This window comes from Ascidiella aspersa, chromosome 4, assembly GCF_963924565.1.
Source record: "Ascidiella aspersa chromosome 4, kaAscAspe10.2, whole genome shotgun sequence".
In the NCBI taxonomy this organism is placed as follows: Eukaryota; Metazoa; Chordata; class Ascidiacea; order Phlebobranchia; family Ascidiidae; genus Ascidiella; species Ascidiella aspersa.
Genome location: NC_139450.1, coordinates 6,754,141 through 6,772,593, shown reverse-complemented (window position 1 = coordinate 6,772,593; position 18,453 = coordinate 6,754,141). Strand labels below are relative to the sequence as shown.

Here is an 18,453-nt window from a genome sequence, read left to right as displayed (position 1 = left end):
ATAGGCTACTATAAAATTAAAAACACTTACTTCGCTGGATTTAACAAAACCTTCCAAATCTTGATCTAATGAAAAATACGCTTGCATGACAAGTCATTTTGAAAGTTTCATTGTATATTTCAACCCCTTTCAAACTACATGTTCTCTGTTAATTCAGTGTATATTCTATTTGAGATTGACCTTCCTAAAAAGAAAGTCCAATAAAACTACACATACAAAACAATTTAAAAACCTTGGTAAACCTGCGAAAACAACTTTTTCAAATCCACCGTTTTGCGCCTCAGACAAACACAAACTAACAGGATTAACTTTTAATCAGCGGGTCATAAGCGCCGCGTTAAAAGCTGGATTGCTGCCGTGCGCTTGCCTCAGGTCAACTTGTCATGATGAAATCTCTTGTTGCAAAATTGTTTTTTTAGTTGGTAAAAATTCGCCGTTTAGCAAATTGCAGTGATTGAAAGTTTTAAATTGCAGTTGATTTCGGTTCAAAAAATGTGAAAGTAAAAAGGAGTCTAAATACAGTCAGCGCAAAACCGTTTTATTTTGAATTTAAACTGTTTACTATAAAAATGATTACTTCTTAAATAAACACTAATATTTCAATTAGGCCTTCATGGACCCCCTAAAACTAGTTCACGTACCCCCAGGGGGTTCATGGACCCCAGGTTAAGAACTCCTGCTATAGCCAAATCCTTCTAACAGGTTTCATTTCTAAACCTTGTTTTTCGGCAGTCGGCAAACAGAAAATGCAACTTTGCTTTTAGCGTTTTACTATGTTAAAACGTTAGGCATAAATTAATATTTCGTTGTACGAATTGTTAGTTAAATAATATTGTTGCCGAACACCTAAATGCATATATAAACAACACATTACGACAAATTGAAAATATGATACTCAAAACATTTAACCTTACGAAAATCGGTGTACTTTGACAAAAAAATTAAATGTTTGATGTCACTGCGCCAACAGTTCAACACGACTACATGTTAAGCGAAGTAATATATTTTAGAAGTCACGTTTATTTGTCTGTCAAATTTTGTTTAGAAATAATAGATAAACTTAAACTTATTTCAGAAAACAAGGATATTGAAAAATTATAGCCGTCCTTTTTTAACGGTTCCCCTAAATGCCGACGAACGAAGACGAAAAACTGTTCTAAGAGGAAAAATGGAACACTGGAATATTGAGGGATTTCTCAAATATGACACGAGGGTTAAAATAATAGCGACGAAATGGCTGAGTTTCCTTTATTTACAGAGCAAAAACTAGTGTTGGAATCATTTAAGTCAATTGGCTTATAGTACACCTAAGTCGCTGTTTAAAAATGACTTGGCTGAAGTATTTTGGGCAGAATGACTTGTCTCGACATAAGTATTTTGGGCGAATGAGTTGGGTTGAAATAAAATGTTTCAATTAAGAATTTTGTTTTCTAAAATTGGGTTATTTATCTTAGCTTTTGCACATAAACAATCTTTCCGCTACATGTTGCGTTTTAGGTTATTTTTTAATTAGGTTTTCGCAGATTTAGTTGTTTAACATTTTATTATTATGACAAGGATTTGACTCGAAGGTGGCTTGCTTTAATAGTTACTTGACTGCTACTTGACTTGTTATTTATTTGAAAAGATACGACTTGGACTTAAGCTATATTTTACAAATGAATTGTCTGGGACTTAATTTACTTCAAAATGACTTGTTTATAACACTGGCAAAAACGCGCGGGCGGTGTAACACCACTCATTGGCCGTCGCCGGTGAGTTCCAAGGTAATCTTCCAAAGTTTCTCAGCATCTTGGTCACTTTGGGCAGCTGTAGACTCGTCCGTCACTTTGCAGTCGCTGTATAAAATCAGACATAAACCGTTGATATAGTTTACTCTATACATAAGTTTGTAGGATTCTGCCACTTTTAATACCGCGCCACAGGGCTGCGAAGCTTTAACAAAAGCCTTTAAAAACGTGCTTCTAAAATGATAACGATAAGAAATGGAGCTCATGACCGGACGAGAAGCTTTTGACAGCAAGACAACTCGTTGTTGAGATTTCTAACATGGAAAACCTGTATTAAAATAACGCGAGTCCAACTCCCGAGTCCGACTCCGGCCAGTAAAATTAACCCTAGTACGACTCCAGAATCCGACCCGGGATAAATGTGCGATTTCTTCAAGTCGCAGTTCCCCGGCTGCGACTGTACAGTTTGTATTTCACCCATTTACGATAAATACGGTGGATATTTAGTTACACAATCATATGTTTTTTTATATTTATCGACTGTCCATCGACAGAACATGATTGGAAAATATCCACCATAGGTGCTATTCCACCATACAAATTTACAATTGACGGCAATTTCAGCTTTAAAATTTGATCCTGCGCATGCGTAAGTCGGACTCGGGACAGGTAGTTGTACGTGGTTTTACTCGAGTCCCGAGTCAGAGTCCGACTTCGTCTCCGCAGCCCTGCCTTATTTTTTAACCAAACGATAACAAATTCAAATTAATTATTAAAACACCGGTTTACCAGTTTTCGTCAGTGCAGAAAGCTTTCTAAGCGACCGATACTTTGCTTACGACAAATATCTTTACGGCTAACTGATTTCGGTTCGATGCTGACTATATATTAAGAACAGTTTAGGTATCCAATATGTTTGGTATTATTAGCAGGCTACAATGACATTTTCACGCTTGATCCATAAAACACACATTGGTTATATCACATATTTTCCCCTAAAAACTAGTTTATCCTAACCCCTTTGAGCTCATCGTAAGTGGTAAAACTTAGGAAGCTCAAAAAATGGAATACCCGTGATGAACAAGTAATATTAGATATTGAATTTGTTTAAAGTCATTAATGTGAGCTTAAAAAACTAGCAGGAAATACCATTAACCTATCTTCGATTTTTCCGCGGGTTATCATAGAATATCATAGAAACAGTTTACAAAAACCTCAGCAATTTTTTCAGTTACAATAAAACACTACTGCTTTGTAGCTAAAAATCTTTCTGCTTTGTTTAAAGTGACTTATTAGAGCTTAAAAACCATGAAGGAAATATCATGGGCTAATCTTCGATTTACCCGTGGGTTATCATAGAATATCATAGAAACAGTTCTTAAAAACCTCAGCAATTTTTTAATTTACAACAAAAAACTAACGTTTATGTATCAAAATATCTACTACACAACATCTTACACTAAGTTTCGTTAAGATAAGTTATCTTAATTTATCTAAGATAGGCCACTGCTAATTCGAACATGCCTAGTTTATCTAAGATAGGCCACTGCTAATTCGAACATGCCTAGTAGGCCTATGGCCCAGGGATAACTCCAAGGTAATTTCTGACTGGGATCGCGCTTGGCGGCATTACACTTAACTTCAGATGCATATTAGCAAACGAGTTTGCTCAGAAACGGCAAGTTTCTTAAGATTACTTACTGGTAACGTAACTTTGTGAAGTCATCCCTAAACATTTTCACCGCCCTTCTTAAACTAAAACCCCGAAATCGCCCCTGGCAGCTTTGCGCTTTTCCAAAGTTAAAAAACTGTCTAGTCGGCTTTGTGGGACTGAACAAAAGCAAATAGCTATATTTCGCATAAAAACAATTTTCGTTTTGAATGACAATGATGCAAAAAAATTAAACGAACCTAAAGTACTTTCCGGTGACGCAGTCCAATTCCGGAGCAATAGCGCAGTAGATGCTGGTCTGGGCGCCGTGCTTTGGCGTTTTCCATCCCATCAGAGTCCTGAAGCCGGGAAGGTAGGAGAGATTCATAAATATCTTCCACCTCCATTCGCCCGTATCTGAGTGGACGTGACGCTGAAGCTCTGTTCGCACCGAGCCGGGGCACAGACAGTTGACCGTCACGCCGCTTCCTGCGATATGATCAACTTTATGGATTTCCAATACCTATACGCAGTGTTTCTCCATTTTTAATGCCAAAGGGTGCCGAGGGATATTTAAGAATGTTGAAAAATCTGATTTTTGCTCAACTCCTTTTTTGTGTAGTTTTGTTTTGTTGATAGTATACAACCGTGTGAAATTACCTCCGCTTTCTGCTTTCGTCAAGAACTGTTCACTCAAAATCATGAGCACGTGGTAAGTGTTACCAGCTACGGCAGCAATTGTTTAGTGGATATTTTAAATGTTTTTACATTTTTAAATTAAAAACATTAGCACAACAAAAAGCTATCGTTTAAGGTGATTTTAATCGTGAAGAAATTAAATTTTGCTTTACAGTCAGGTTGACGGTTGGTGGTAATTTAAGGTAAGTCGCGCTTCCTAACTCATACTGTGGTTATTCTAATAAACTAAAGATTTACATGATAAAGGTGACCTAGACTTAGCAAAAGGCGGTAAGTCTCCAATTCTAAACGTTACCTAAGCGAAGATACAAACGAATAAAAATCAAAAACGGTCAAAATGACCGCCCGCTAATTCTAGTGGTAATTCTAGCGTTCAGTTTTAACGTTGCAAGGTAGGCCTACATTTATGTAACAAACTTTTGGTGACACACCTTTTAACATATTAGATAGATGTCTGCTAAACAGCACATTGCAAAGTTTGCTTTGGCAGTAGGCTTTCCACGGCGTGTAGTTGTTGCTTGTATTTAAATCATCGAAGTTTACAACTCCTGATCCCAATTTGTGAGCGACAGACCCGACCACTACGATTCGACTTGGTGCACTTTTCTGCGTTTTTTAATAAAAAAGGTAAATTGCCTAAGCTAAGTAGTAATTTCTACTAGAGTAGCCTAGTAGCCTACCACATGCATATGTCTTTTGTAACCAATTGGTTAAATTAAGTAAAATTAAACTTAAACCAAAGGATGTTAAGAAAAGCCTTTAAAAATTGGAATTCAAAAGGTGTCGAAAAGCATATGTGCAGATAAATTTATTATAGGCTCTACACAACTTTAAATAGAAGGAAATATGTTCTATAACACTTTTAATGTACAGGAGAAACTACATTCCAGGCACAATAACAAATAGTCTCGACTAGGACAAAAAAACCCTTATCGTTAAAGTTGATAAAACATTGTCGGGGGGGAAATGCACATAATTGCAATTAACGTTAATTTATAACAATTTCGTCAAAAAGTTAAATTTGCGATGACTTAAAAGGATGCTTAACTCAGTTTAACATATAGATTTCATAAGTTCAAAAATATTTGAAACGAGGCTCTTTTACAAAATCATAACGAAAGAAAATGCCGCCCAAAAATATTATAGGTGTAGGCTATATTCTAAATAAACTATTTACATAGTTACCATAGTTTTTGCCATCCATGTGAGACAATAAAAACTAGCAATACAGGGTCCCTCTCGATATGGCCCCTCTGTCGTGCAACGGTTAATCGTGTGTTTTTTGGCCCTGACTAGATGCACAAATAGGAAAGTGTTTAAAGTAGCCAAAAACTATGGGGAATGGCTTCGTGCCTAGTTTGTAACAGAGGCGCCGGGCTGGACAATTTCCATTGGCGCGCTTGCCGAGCACTGATTTGATAGGAATGCATAGTTTTGATTTTTTGTGGATAATGATGCAGTTTTGTTTTGTCCTCGACAGTTTGTTTATTGCGCTTATCCATAACAGTTATTAGCTTTACAATAAATTAAATTCGTTGTTCTTGTTTTTACAAACTAACATTGTCAAAACCTTTAAAAGCCCGTATTTCGTATTTAGTCAAACTCTGGGCCTTCGTTTTTAAGGTTAAATATGTGAGAAAACATGATTCAAGAGATAGTTAAGAATTGTTTCGTTGCAAGAACAGAATAGAATGCCGACATACCGATAGAGGCTACACATTAGCCCCACCTTAATTAAATCCAGCAGCTTGTTTGTCAACACAAAGTGGCCTATGTAGTTCACTCCGAATTGTGTTTCAAAACCGTCTTCCGTCTTGCCTTCGGGGCACATCATTATACCTGGGTAATAAACACAAGTTAATACAAATAGCAACTAGATTTATAGTGGTTGTCACAATTTGTCCGAATTATTTTGGCGTGAAAGTGGTGCTAGCTTAGCTAGTCATGAGCTGTTATTGTTTTCATTAAAATTATTTTTCAAATGTTGTTCTATTTGGAAATCCATACGCAAACCCGGGCACAAACTCGGTTTGAGACTCTGATCCAGAAGCATGCGATCAAAAAGTCATCATTAGTGAAATTCGCTGCCTTCCAACAGGGGACGTGGCGTTGCTTTGCATCATGTGCGCAAAAATATGCAGGACTTAGAGTAAGAGTTTGTACAAAAAATCAAAGATATAGTTAAAGTTAGAGTTGGAGTTAGAGTTAGAGTTAGAGTTAGAGTTAGAGTTAGAGTTAGAGTTAGAGTTAGAGTTAGAGTTAGAGTTAGAGTTAGAGTTAGAGTTAGAGTTAGAGTTAGAGTTAGAGTTAGAGTTAGAGTTAGAGTTAGAGTTAGAGTTAGAGTTAGAGTTAGAGTTAGAGTTAGAGTTAGAGTTAGAGTTAGAGTTAGAGTTAGAGTTAGAGTTAGAGTTAGAGTTAGAGTTAGAGTTAGAGTTAGAGTTAGAGTTAGAGTTAGAGTTAGAGTTAGAGTTAGAGTTAGAGTTAGAGTTAGAGTTAGAGTTAGAGTTAGAGTTAGAGTTAGAGTTAGAGTTAGAGTTAGAGTTAGAGTTAGAGTTAGAGTTAGAGTTAGAGTTAGAGTTAGAGTTAGAGTTAGAGTTAGAGTTAGAGTTAGAGTTAGAGTTAGAGTTTTAGAGTTAGAGTTAGAGTTACAGTTAGAGTTTGCAGAAAGAGTCAGAGTTGTAGAAATAGGTAAAAGAGTTAGAGATATAATTAGAGTTTGAGTTTGAAGAAAGATTCTAAAAACGAAAATAGTTAGAGTTACAGTTAGAGTTTGCAGAAATATTCAGAGTTGTAGAAATAGTTAAAAGAGTTAGAGATATAATTAGAGTTTGAGTGCGCATATGTTTTGTACATTTTCGAGTGCACGTTTTTGCGCACATCGTTCGCATCAAGTCTTTGCGGCCAGCGTGACTTTTTTTTGTTTGAATTATTCCAGGCCAACAGAAAAGCACCGCACGTATTGGCGTTAACAAGTTGAAAATAACAAACGATTTACGGTCACGTAACGGCTTTTTTGTCATAGTAACGCGTTGCTGAACGCATTTGGTAGCATTTCATGGCTTCCTAGAAATGTGTTTTATATAATGAAAGTGAAAAAAAATTTTCCTCGAGATAATTGGGAGTGAAACCAACAAAGTTGTATTATAAAAACATTGGGGTTGGAGTTTTACATCCACTGATAACGGTTGAATATCTTTGTATTGCCGTTATTTGATACATTATTTCATTTGATAGAAGTTTTATATTCGCACGTATACCTGCATTGTTAATCAAAATATCCAGTCTGCCCTCGGTTGCAATAATATCTTCAGCACATTTTCTGACCGAAGTCAAGGAACTTAGATCAAGGCTTTTTACAACCACTTTATCCTCGGCGCATTGCGATTCTTCAATAACCTGAGAAAAACGGTTTGTGGTAAAAAGTAAAAGACGTACCCGAAAAACAACACAATATGTCAGAGGGTTGTCAGTTGTTTTAGGTGGCTAGCGCATTTGGCTTACTTCAAATTAAAAAGCACCGTCAGTAGACAAACATGACATAAAAAACGCGCTACATTCTTTAAAGAGTCGAACTAATAATTGCACAAAAGTCAAAACTTCTCCCGGTACAGTGTACACAATAGGACAAACGAATTACTCATAAACAAATTATTAAAATAACTATGTGCGTCACCCAATATAAATCGTCATTTAATGAATTTAAAATATTTACATAGACCCTTTGAACTACCTCAGTTTATAAACCACTGCAATAGGCCACAACTTTCACCTTAGCTCTTGCTTGTTCAGCCTTGTCTGTGTTTCGACAAGCAAGAATAACTTTTGCTCCTCGTTCGGCCAAATCTATTGCTGTCCACAAACCAATTCCAGTGTTGGCACCGGTGATTAAAACCGTTTTTCCCAGCAACTTCACATCCGATTTTACCCAAGATCCGTTTGCACTTCTTATTATTTCGGCCATATTTTCTATTGCTGTTCGATAGACACTTCAATTAAGTTTTGGGGGATAGTACTAATTTTGGTAGTAGCCTTCCAAATTGACCTTGACCTAACCAATCTTTTTTCAAAAAATTTACAAAACTGCTTGGTAACGCAAGCAACGGTTATTCTCAAACTTTACTAATAAGCAGCATTAAATCCAGCTAGCTTCGCACTGCTAGATCTGCATTACGCTTTAAACGTCATTCAACCGTTATGTTTGCGAAGCGTGTCCATTTGTTCAGAGGTTTAAGGTTAAACGCTACACCGAGTTCTAAGGTTTTTTAAGCAGCTTACAACCAGTACTTTTATAAATCTGCTTTTCAATCTGGATTTATCGGCACGGATCAGATACAAATTATATTTTTAGAAATCCAAAAGCACTGACTTCTACCTTAAAGGGAAATTTATAAGAATATATACTGTACATAAGGTTTACAACTGTAGGTAAATCAACTTGTCAACTATCAGCAATGTATGCCTGATAACCTGGAAATTTCCTTTGAGCGTTTTTTTATGTTTTTTTATATTAATTTATTTGCCAGATACGACCTCACCAGTTACGCCGTAAGTTAAGAAGCTTTTAAGAAGCGTTTTTCTCTTTAACGAACGTTAATCGCGCGAAACGCTAAACAATCGTGTATTTGGTTTCATTTTGCTAAATGCCTCTTAGAAGGAGACTTGGCACATTGGGAATATACAAATATTAGCGCTGGTCACTTAACAACGTAATGGTTGCACCGAAATCACGTAAAAAACTCTTGCGCCAAGTAAAACGATCATATTGTGCGTTTTGATTGTTTTCAAAGTCTGCCAGCCGCTACTCGCGTTCCCGATTAGATTACCTTTTGCAAAGACTATATAGATTTGGGAAAACAGCAAAACAACTACAAATTAAATTTAGTTGTGTTTTTTCGTTTTTTTTTTCGGTGAATTCTCACAGCGGTATAGCGCTAGGCTATGTATGGTAGAAAAGGTGACAACACTAGACGGCACCCTTAGGCGGAATTGTAGGCTACTATAAAGGTTTTTGCCTTCGGCGTAAATATTTTCATTCACATTGAGCTTAGCCACTCTAGACCAGCAACTGAAGGCTAATGTCTGTCTGGCCTACAAAACCCTGCGAGCCGACCACTTTCATAAACCAAATTTCTTTATAAAGACAGAACAGTTTGTGTCAACGTTCGGTCGCCAACACTTGTATTTTCTTAACATGTTCACGGGCGCATAAGTTAATTATTGTCGACGGTCGGGCGCGACCTTGTAGCCACATGTTGCATTATCCTGCTTTAACCGAACGTGTTATGTCGCCACGTACTTTTCGTTAACTATTTCTGCGGTTTACTTTTGCCGACCTTTTAACCTCGTTTTTTTACCTGGAGAATAACTCCTTTCAGAAAACTGTTGGACACTCAAAAAAATAGAAACACAATTAATCATAATCCGAAAGGGGCAAGCAATTAAAAATCTACTGGTGCGTAGAAATAAGTATAAGAAAAGATTTTTAACAAAAAACAGTTTTTTTTTTTACGTGGGATGAGTTTAATTGGTAGGCTACACAAGTATAGCCGGAAAAATTCCCGGATTTTAGTTGCACGGCGCCTTTGGGGTTAAAATATTATCCGAAAACAGTCAAAAATATCTCAAAAATAAGGAAAAATTATTTAGCTCATATTTGTTTATAGGGTGCGACAAACATTATAATTTGTATTAATAATATAATGTGTAAGCAGGGGTATATAGTTCGAAAAAAGTATTTTAATTAAACTATTTATTAGATTTGATTAGCATTATTCCGTATGCTGACTTTTATGTTTCAGTTTTAAAAAAATGTTCTTTTTTGCCAAGCCATCTGACAATGTCCTTAAATCTATTTAAACGCTGATTGCAGATGCATGTATTTGTGGCTTTGTGCACTACATTGAACGATAGCTTCAGATTTTCCGAGATTACTTATTGTAGTAGATGTCCAATTATGACGTAACTTTGTGACGGCATCTTTAAGAAAATTCATGCGTTCCGCTAATTTACCTTCAGCCATACAATGCCATTAAACAACTTCACAAAGAATGTCGAAAGACGTTTAGTTTTGCGTTTAGGGTAAATAAGTGGTTCTTGCAAACAACTTCTAGCACTGTACAATATCGTTAAAACTGATTGATAGCCTCTACATGCGTCATTTCCAAGTTCGCGAAATACGCTCCTTTTCCCGATAAGCCGCAGCATTTTGTAGACTTTTCCGCCTAACTGCTTGTTTTAATTGCTTTGTATCGGCCGTATAACGCAGATATAAAACCCCGTCCGAATTAAACTATAGATCATCCGCATATATGTTTTGTCAGTTGCAAAATTACCGTACGTACTTTTCTGGAGCTATACGGTGTAACTACAGTAGCCTACGTAAATCTGGATATCAGGAGACATGTTATACTGCAAATCGTTGTGTACTGTTTAGACAAGCTTTCGCAGACAGATCAACGTAAGAACCTTGACGAAGCACGGTTGTAGCCTCTCCATAACAAGATCACATAGCAGGCTAACCTCAACCAAAGGCTACCATCGAGATGCCTTTTTGTATCAGCTGCACTGACATTACCGCAGGAAAGTGAAAACTCTGGTTTAGATGACCAGATGACCACCAAATGGAACGAGGGGTGGGGGAGCAAGATAACCCTTACCCCAACGCCTCCAATATTTTTTTACTACCCTGCTTTGGCGGGCCTGGAATTGCCTTAACAGGCTGAGAACAGGGGTATAGTGTTTTAGGTCTCAATGAGCAATTGGGGACTGGCTCCTTCTGCGGTCTGCGATGTGGTTTGGAGGAACGGACTACAGACCACATAGTTTCACGGTGTCCCATATTTTTTCATCAAGTGAGACATAATCTCGGTTGGACCATAAGTCTATCCGCTGGCTTCTCGACTGCCGCCCAGACATTTGAACTAACATAATAGGCTAAGATCGCTTATACGAAAGAAAAGGTGAAGAAGCGTTAAAAGTTTAGCCCTATTAGCCGGATATATTTTTCATGGAGTCGAACCGTTTGATTTTTCCGGTTCAGGTTCGGTTCAGTTGCAAGGAATTTTTCAAATTCCGGTTCCGTTCCGTTTTTCTTTCGGAGCAATTCAAAATTCCGGTTCAGCTCCGATTAGACAAAATTTATTTTCAAAACTGGTTTATAAAGTTCCGTTTCGGATCAATAAGAGTTGCGTTAAACCTACAAATGTGTATCAATAAACGTGGAGCATTATAAAATTGTATCTTATCGCATGTAATCCAAGCTTTGTGACGCATGCTAGAGTGAACCCCTGTATTGACAGGTTCGGGTTCGGTACAGATTTAGTATTGTTTTTAATATTAGGTTCAATTCCAGGTTGGCTCCATAAAATCTTATTAACCCTAGAACTAACATACGGGTCAATTGACCCTTTTGGGATTTTCGTTTCAAATTTACGAAAAGTCTTGTTTGCTAGCAAACTGATATTTTTTGACTTTTATTATTTCTGTGTTTTAAACACGGCATCAACTCGACAAATAAATTGATTTTCAAAACCAATATTTTGAAGTGAAAAACGGTGAATTACCATACGGGTCAAATGACCCCTAACCAGAATTATTGCGTTGTTCAAATAGATTTTGCTTTGGCCACTCAACCCTTAGCGGTATTGTAGTCTGGAATAATCCCGGGCTTCCTCTTCTGCGCTTCATCAACTATCTCTGGCGATTTGTGAGCTTTGTAACTAAGAAGCATAATGTTTGATTTTTGGCAAAGCCGCCTTGAAGTTTTATCATCAAAACGTGTGTAACGAATCATTGATTGGAATTTGTTACTATAGTTTCTAAAAAATAGGTCGTCTTTATTATTCGTTCAAAACATTTGTTAACGGTTCATCTCTTCATTTCAAAACTCCTCGAAGAAGACACAGACCCAAAAAGCTTCCAACTCTTCTTTACGGAGAGAGAATTTGCTATCGCCCTTCGGCTAACGTAAATTCCTCAACAATGTTACGAAGGTTTCTATGCCCTCCCAACTTTCACAATACATCTTTAGGATGGTCTACTCGTGTAAGAAGAATAAACTGTATAGCACCTTGCCTCGCATTGTCATTTCGTTTAGGTTCCTGGCCATTTCGAAGTGGAATGTCAGATACCCAATTTACCATCTTTACTGATTATATGCTCTCTGTTTTGCAAAGTTTTACTTGATTGTCCGAACTACTCTCTTCTTGCACAAAATCTCGGTCTATTCTATATCAAATCTTATCGTCGCCCTCGCTCAATTGTTCATGTTTGGTTCAGACTTATCAACGTCTTCCTTATCTGAATCGCCATCAACTCGAAAAATTCGCAGCACTTCTTGTGCACTGTACATTGTTGTATCAGCTTTTTCTAAAATCCACTAATCTGATTCCAGTAAAACATTTATATAACTAAAATGAGATAAAATACAAACATTTCTATTCTAGATAAACAGCTCCAGGATATCTGTAAAACAAAAAGCTTGGTTAAAAATTTAACGTTCTTCTATAAAGTTTCAAATACTTGATGGCTATGCGCCTGCTGTAACATATTTGTACTGCGCAAAGCGAAACATTTAAAACACTGTAACTTCATTACAGATAAAGGTTACACTTCACTAATTCATTTCTAAAAAATAAATGCCGAAATAATAGTGCTGTAATCAAAAATCCCAGTCATATTAAACAGAGGGGTCAATTGACCCACTTGGTAATTAACGCAGAAAAAAAAATTTGGTAGTTTTTGGTTCGGAAAAAAACGCCCAAAACCGCTTTTAAAGCTTCGGTTTGAATCCTTGAGTTTTTTTTGTGACTATTGCGAGAGTTTGCTGTCATGATGACGGTGTACTTTTCGACTTTGGTTGTCAAGATGTACACGCCAACATTTGTTTTTGTTGGTCAATCGTCAGTGTTTAGCAAACTTTTTCATCTTGCGGCACACTATAAAAAGCCTTTAAATGTTATGACATAATTCATTTTCTAAAATAGAAAGTTACGCGAAACACTGGGGAATTTCTCGATGCACATTATGACGCTTTAAAAACCTCCGGTATAGCCTACATCCTGCGCGCTGCAGTTTGTTACTTGTTTTTGTAATTTGCCCACAGTAACAGAGATAATTCAAGCTGGTATAGGTCATCATGTGTTGATGTGATAAACATCAGAAGAGAAGCATACTTATTGGTCGCCCAACAACAAAAAACACTTTTAAATCAGGGCTGCGGAGTCAGTTAAAAAAAAACCCGAGTCCCACTCCGGCATAAAAAATACACCCGAGTCCGAGTCCGACTTCGGCCAAATGTAAGATTTTGTCGAGTCCCGAGTCCAGCTCTGACTCTACAGCCAGTATTTTACCCATCTATGCAACTAAATTAAGGTGGATTTTCTGCAATCCACTGATATTGGTGTCATAATTGATCCACCCGCATTACATGGTTTAAAAATATTTCACCATTTGCTATTACACTTTTACAACTTATTTTGCCGCCCTAACAGTTTTAAAATTTGATACTGCGCATGTCGGACTCGGGACTCAGGTAGTTTTATGCGGTCTTACTCGAGTCCCGAGTCCGACTCCGGCAAAACAAACCGACTCCGTTGAGTCCTGAATCCGACTCCGCAGCCCTGCTTTAACTTATTTAGAGCTTTTTCGGGGCGCTGGTCTAGAATCCTACCACAACGAAACACCATTTGGGTTAGGGTGCGGGTTAGCGTTTGGGTTAAGGTGGGTCAAGTATTATTATTAAACAAAGAATATAATAATACTTGACCCACCCACACCCAAACGCTAACCCTAACTCAAATTTTGTGCGTTGATTTTAGAACTGTGGTAGGATTCTAGACCAGCGCCTTTTTCGGTGCTATCACACCCACAGTTTCTGAAATTTTGGGTTGTAGTTGGCTCGTCAATAGGCGTTTGTCGTTTGTTTTGTTCGGCTCAGGAAACTCTTGATGATTTGAAGAAATATTATTTGCTCTATATTTTAACAATTATGTCTAATTATTTTAAAAGTCAATTTCGACTTATGAGATGAAAGTTTTTTTATTGATTTTAAATATCCTTTTACTTTGCTAAATTGTTCCAATGAAGTCTAATATACTTGTCTTTAAATTGTAAACTGTATTATTATAGATACATACAATTAAATTGTTTCACAAGTTTTCAAAAATCACATTTTAAATAATATTTACATGTAATTTAAACCGCCTTATTGTAGTACAGACAAGTTAACCCTTCTACCACTTTATTTTAATAACAGTTTAGGAAAACATGGTAAAATCCATGAACAGCGCCAAAGGATCTTGGGTTGATTCTGATGTAAAACTAACTGACAAAGTGGTGGTAATCACAGGTGCAAACACCGGAGTGGGTTATTGGACAGCTCTTGATTTGGCTAAAAGGGGAGCAAAAGTTATTCTTGCTTGTCGAAATTCAGAAAAGGCACAAGAAGCGAGAACCAAGGTAGTTTTGCATGTCTGGTTTACACTTTGACCAAGGATGAAATCAAGTTTGATTATTTTAAATTATTTTTATCAGTGAGGGTTTTGCTAATTTGAACTAAATATGCAGTTACCACTTGGAATAAATTTACATGTTGAATATTCCCTAAAAAAATCTTGTGTTGAAATATGCCCTAAATATCTATGGAAGGTTAGTTGGATGGAAAGAGCCGTTATTGCAATATTTATGAATGTAATATGTATTCCTTTTACATTTTGGGAAGATAAATAGCACATAAAAACCAAAAAGGGACATTGCTTGAAATCGATTTTCTATGCAATAAATACAGTGCCATTATGTAATCATAATAGTATTTATATGTAATGTATCTTTTAGCTTTTACTAATCATCTTTTTTCAGGAATGCATTTTTCCTTAGAGCAGTTAATACTATTGTGATCTTTTTAGGCAATTACATTAAAAATCATACTATTTTGACAGAAAATTACATGCATTTATCAGGTTATTGAAGAAGTAAAATGTGAAGAGGACAAAGTTGTTGTGAAAACCCTTGATCTAAACTCCTTGGCTTCAGTTCGAGAATTTGCAGATGATATTAATAAAACTGAGGACAGATTGGATATTTTGATAAACAATGCTGGTAGTTACAAATTACAAAGATTTGAAACAAACAGACATGACTCATTGTCCAAACAATTTTCAATAATAGTCTCACAGTTTATATATATATATGTCATTTGTCTCCTAAGGAAATATGAGTTAGTATTTATATTATATAGTATTTATATTATGCATATTTAAATTTTGTAAGTTAAAATGACGAAAGTGTATAGGTTTATTGATTAAAACTGAATACAGTTTGTTTATAAATTATATGTGTCTTAACTCAAGTCCAATTTCTCTATTATTTTGTTGCTTAGCTTAGATATTGTATTGTGTTCTCTTAACAGGTGTGATGATGTGCCCAGAAGGAAATACCAAGGATGGCTTTGAAACCCAATTTGGAGTCAACCATATTGGCCACTTCGTTTTGACAAACAAGCTATTGGACCTAATAAAGGTTTTTTTTTGTCCTGAACCAGACTGGCATCAGCTAGTTTTCTGTGCTTATTCCATCGCACTTTTACAAAAAAAACTCTACAACCTTTTTGTTTTTCATGGCCCAATTTGTCGCACGAAAATTCCGTGGCCTAATAATTTTTTGAAAGCAAACAACTATAAAATAGGTTAAGTACAAAAAACAGCACAACATATTTCATAGCAGATTATCAATTTAACCCTGCATTAGTGATATACTTGCTGCTGGATGATAAATTAACTTTTCATTTAAATTCCTTTTCTATTCCTGCCTTATCCTTTATTTGGGTAAAGTTAAGTATAGTGGCACAAATGAAACTAAATTCTTAAATAAATTTTTTTTTTTTTTAAATTGGTCTGTGGCCCACCTCAAAATGTTTCCATGGCCTGCTGGTTGAAAACCGCTGAGTTAGATTACCTTATGTAATGGAAAACTGCAGAAAATCGAAATACCATTTGTATTATTGAACAGAAAAGCGCACCTAGTCGAATCGTGGTGTTAAGCTCCAGAGCTCACAGCATGGGAGGCGGAGTCGTTAACTTCGATGATTTAAATACAAGCAAAAACTACACACCGTGGAAAGCCTACTGCCAAAGCAAACTCTGCAATGTGCTGTTTAGCAGACATCTGTCCAAATTGCTTAATGGTAATATTTCTTTGACTATTGCTTACACGTTAGTAATTTTCGCATATCTACTTGAAATGTGAGGTTTGCTACAAACTTGGGCGCACTATGAATAAAAGAGAGTTTTAGAGAATTTTTATATTTTTTAGGGTGAACATAAATAACTTATTTAAAAAAAGATAAAAAGTGTTGCCTAAACTCATCATTTTTGTCCTTTTTCATTCATTCAGTCGCAATTAAAAATCACTCCATTGATTTGCACCAAAAATCAAGGCATTTTGCAAAACTTAAACATATTAAACAATAAGCATGATAGTTTTAATTTTACATTACAAAGCTTTATTGCTAGGTTTAATTTGCCGATTAGGGATGTCAATAACTTGGTATTTCATTCGGATACAGATACCCAATATTTTGGGTGAAATATTGTCAGACATGACTAATACCGATCTATATCAAGTTTTGCATTGCAGAATCTTTCCCCAATAATAATTATTCCTGTCAGTTTACAGTAAAAGTACAATCGCCTTAGCCCGTTTTTTAACCCCATCAAATAGGTACCAACGTGACAGTAAACAGTGTTCACCCGGGAAGCGTAAGAACAGAGCTACAGCGTTACGTACACTCGGACTCGGGCGACTGGTTCTGGAAAAACTTCTTCAATCTCTCCTACCTTCCCGGCTTCAGGACTCTGATGGGATGGAAAACGCCAAAGCACGGCGCCCAGACCAGCATCTACTGCGCTATTGCTCCGGAATTGGGCGGCGTCACCGGAAAATACTTCAGGTTTGTTTATGTTTGTTGTTTTGTGCGTTCGGCAATAGGAATGTCTGATGGTCCGAACCCCAACCCCCTGGATACGCCACTGTCACTGCTTTTAGTTAAATACAATCATGAAAAAATTCGCCTTTGGAAACTGATTTTACCCAACTTGGGTCTCATAACGTAAAGTAGCATAAAAACAGTAAAAAAATACAAAATTCAAAAGAGAGGACACTTGGGCATGTTTCAATGTCCTCGGACTACGTTTCATTTTATATTGGAAAGTTCAATGAGCGAAATATTTTTGCACTAAACATTGAAAAGAGAAAAAAACTGAAAATTTACACTGCACAATGGACATCCTAAAATACTCAAATGTAACCCAAACGCAGGAGCCGCAGTTTGGCTATCCCCGTATAGAGTGATAACTGCTTATCGCTTTGAATTTTCAGCGACTGCAAAGTGACAAGCGAGTCGAGAGCAGCAAAAAGCGACGAGACCGCCGAGCGACTTTGGAATGTCAGTTTGGATCTCACCAAGGAACAAACCGATAGAGCCGAGCAATAAGCGACGAACGGACATTTTCGGACAAAGCCTCAAAACAAAAAAATCGTCGAAATTTTCGTTCCTGACAGAAGTTTTTTTAAAGGCAGGGTCTGCAGCTTGCCGTGTGCGCTGTAATCTTCTGTCAGAATTTATTTATAGTAACTAAACGTTTTTTATTTGTAAAAATGTGACAAAAAGTAGCTGGTAGCGAATCAGATGAATGCACCAGAACAGTTGCTAAAATGTCTGTTGAAACAGGTCATTGTTGTTTATTCTTAAAATGTAGGTTGTACTATTTAGCTTTGCAATACTGAGCCGTTTTTCAAATGACCCTCAGTTTCACACACCTAAATACAAACAAAGAACTCGAAATAGTAAGAATATCTACAAAAATAGCTATGGTAGAATGGTGTAGGTGGCCCAAAACTTTGACTTCTTACAAAGTTATATAGCCCTCTTGTTTTTCTTGCCCTTACAATTAAGTGTCTCGTTTTGTGATTAATGACTGCCTTTTGCCCAGAACATTGCCCTTTTGCCCAGAACATTTACCATCTTCATTTCGACGCGTTCATTGCGTTATTACATTGAATCCTATTCTCGTTCCATATTATGTATACTCTCGTTGCCTAAGTATTTGTTTGTTAATAATTTGCCTATAGAAATCGTGCATCGACAAGATATATCGAAGTGATTTTATAACTATGTACTGCTGTCCGTATGGTGTTGATTTCACGATGTTATATGTAACAATTTACACAATGTTGTTTATCTATGTCGTGTTGCAATAGACCTGGTTATGCAGAAAACGATTTACACAATATTCAGTATAGGTATTAGGTAGCCTACGTTTATGTTAAGTGTTGTCAACACCAAAATTACCAGGCTAATTTAATTTGTGTGTTTTC

The 18,453-nt window shown here is 36.5% G+C and overlaps 2 protein-coding genes across 2 annotated transcripts; one reads left to right on the top strand and one right to left on the bottom strand.

Annotated features, from left to right (window-relative positions):
* Positions 1–789: 789 nt before the first annotated feature.
* On the bottom strand, positions 790–8,221 carry LOC146146902 (retinol dehydrogenase 12-like). The gene is made up of 6 exons (XM_083386500.1): positions 7,850–8,221; positions 7,338–7,476; positions 5,810–5,919; positions 4,512–4,686; positions 3,642–3,870; positions 790–1,838 (listed from the first exon to the last, which is right to left on the bottom strand). The coding sequence occupies exons 1-6, from the start codon at positions 8,039–8,041 to the stop codon at positions 1,739–1,741; spliced, it is 945 nt and encodes a 314-aa protein (XP_083242626.1). The 5' UTR covers positions 8,042–8,221; the 3' UTR covers positions 790–1,738.
* Positions 8,222–14,340: 6,119 nt separating this feature from the next.
* On the top strand, positions 14,341–18,268 carry LOC146146901 (retinol dehydrogenase 12-like). Its single transcript, XM_083386499.1, has 6 exons — positions 14,341–14,538; positions 15,039–15,177; positions 15,488–15,597; positions 16,087–16,261; positions 16,798–17,026; positions 17,455–18,268. Exons 1-6 carry the CDS (start codon positions 14,347–14,349, stop codon positions 17,567–17,569), a joined length of 960 nt encoding a protein of 319 aa, XP_083242625.1. The 5' UTR covers positions 14,341–14,346; the 3' UTR covers positions 17,570–18,268.
* The last annotated feature ends 185 nt before the right edge of the window (positions 18,269–18,453 follow it).

Coding starts and splice junctions, on each gene's coding strand:
- LOC146146902 (XM_083386500.1), bottom strand. CDS start 8,041: ATGGCCGAAATAATAAGAAGTGCAAACGGATCTTGGGTAAAATCGGAT. Junction 4,687..5,809: donor AGCTGCTGGATTTAATTAAG/GTGGGGCTAATG, acceptor TAAAAAACGCAG/AAAAGTGCACCAAGTCGAAT. Junction 1,839..3,641: donor GTCACCGGAAAGTACTTTAG/GTTCGTTTAATT, acceptor GATTTTATACAG/CGACTGCAAAGTGACGGACG.
- LOC146146901 (XM_083386499.1), top strand. CDS start 14,347: ATGGTAAAATCCATGAACAGCGCCAAAGGATCTTGGGTTGATTCTGAT. Junction 14,539..15,038: donor CACAAGAAGCGAGAACCAAG/GTAGTTTTGCAT, acceptor TGCATTTATCAG/GTTATTGAAGAAGTAAAATG. Junction 15,598..16,086: donor AGCTATTGGACCTAATAAAG/GTTTTTTTTTGT, acceptor ATTATTGAACAG/AAAAGCGCACCTAGTCGAAT.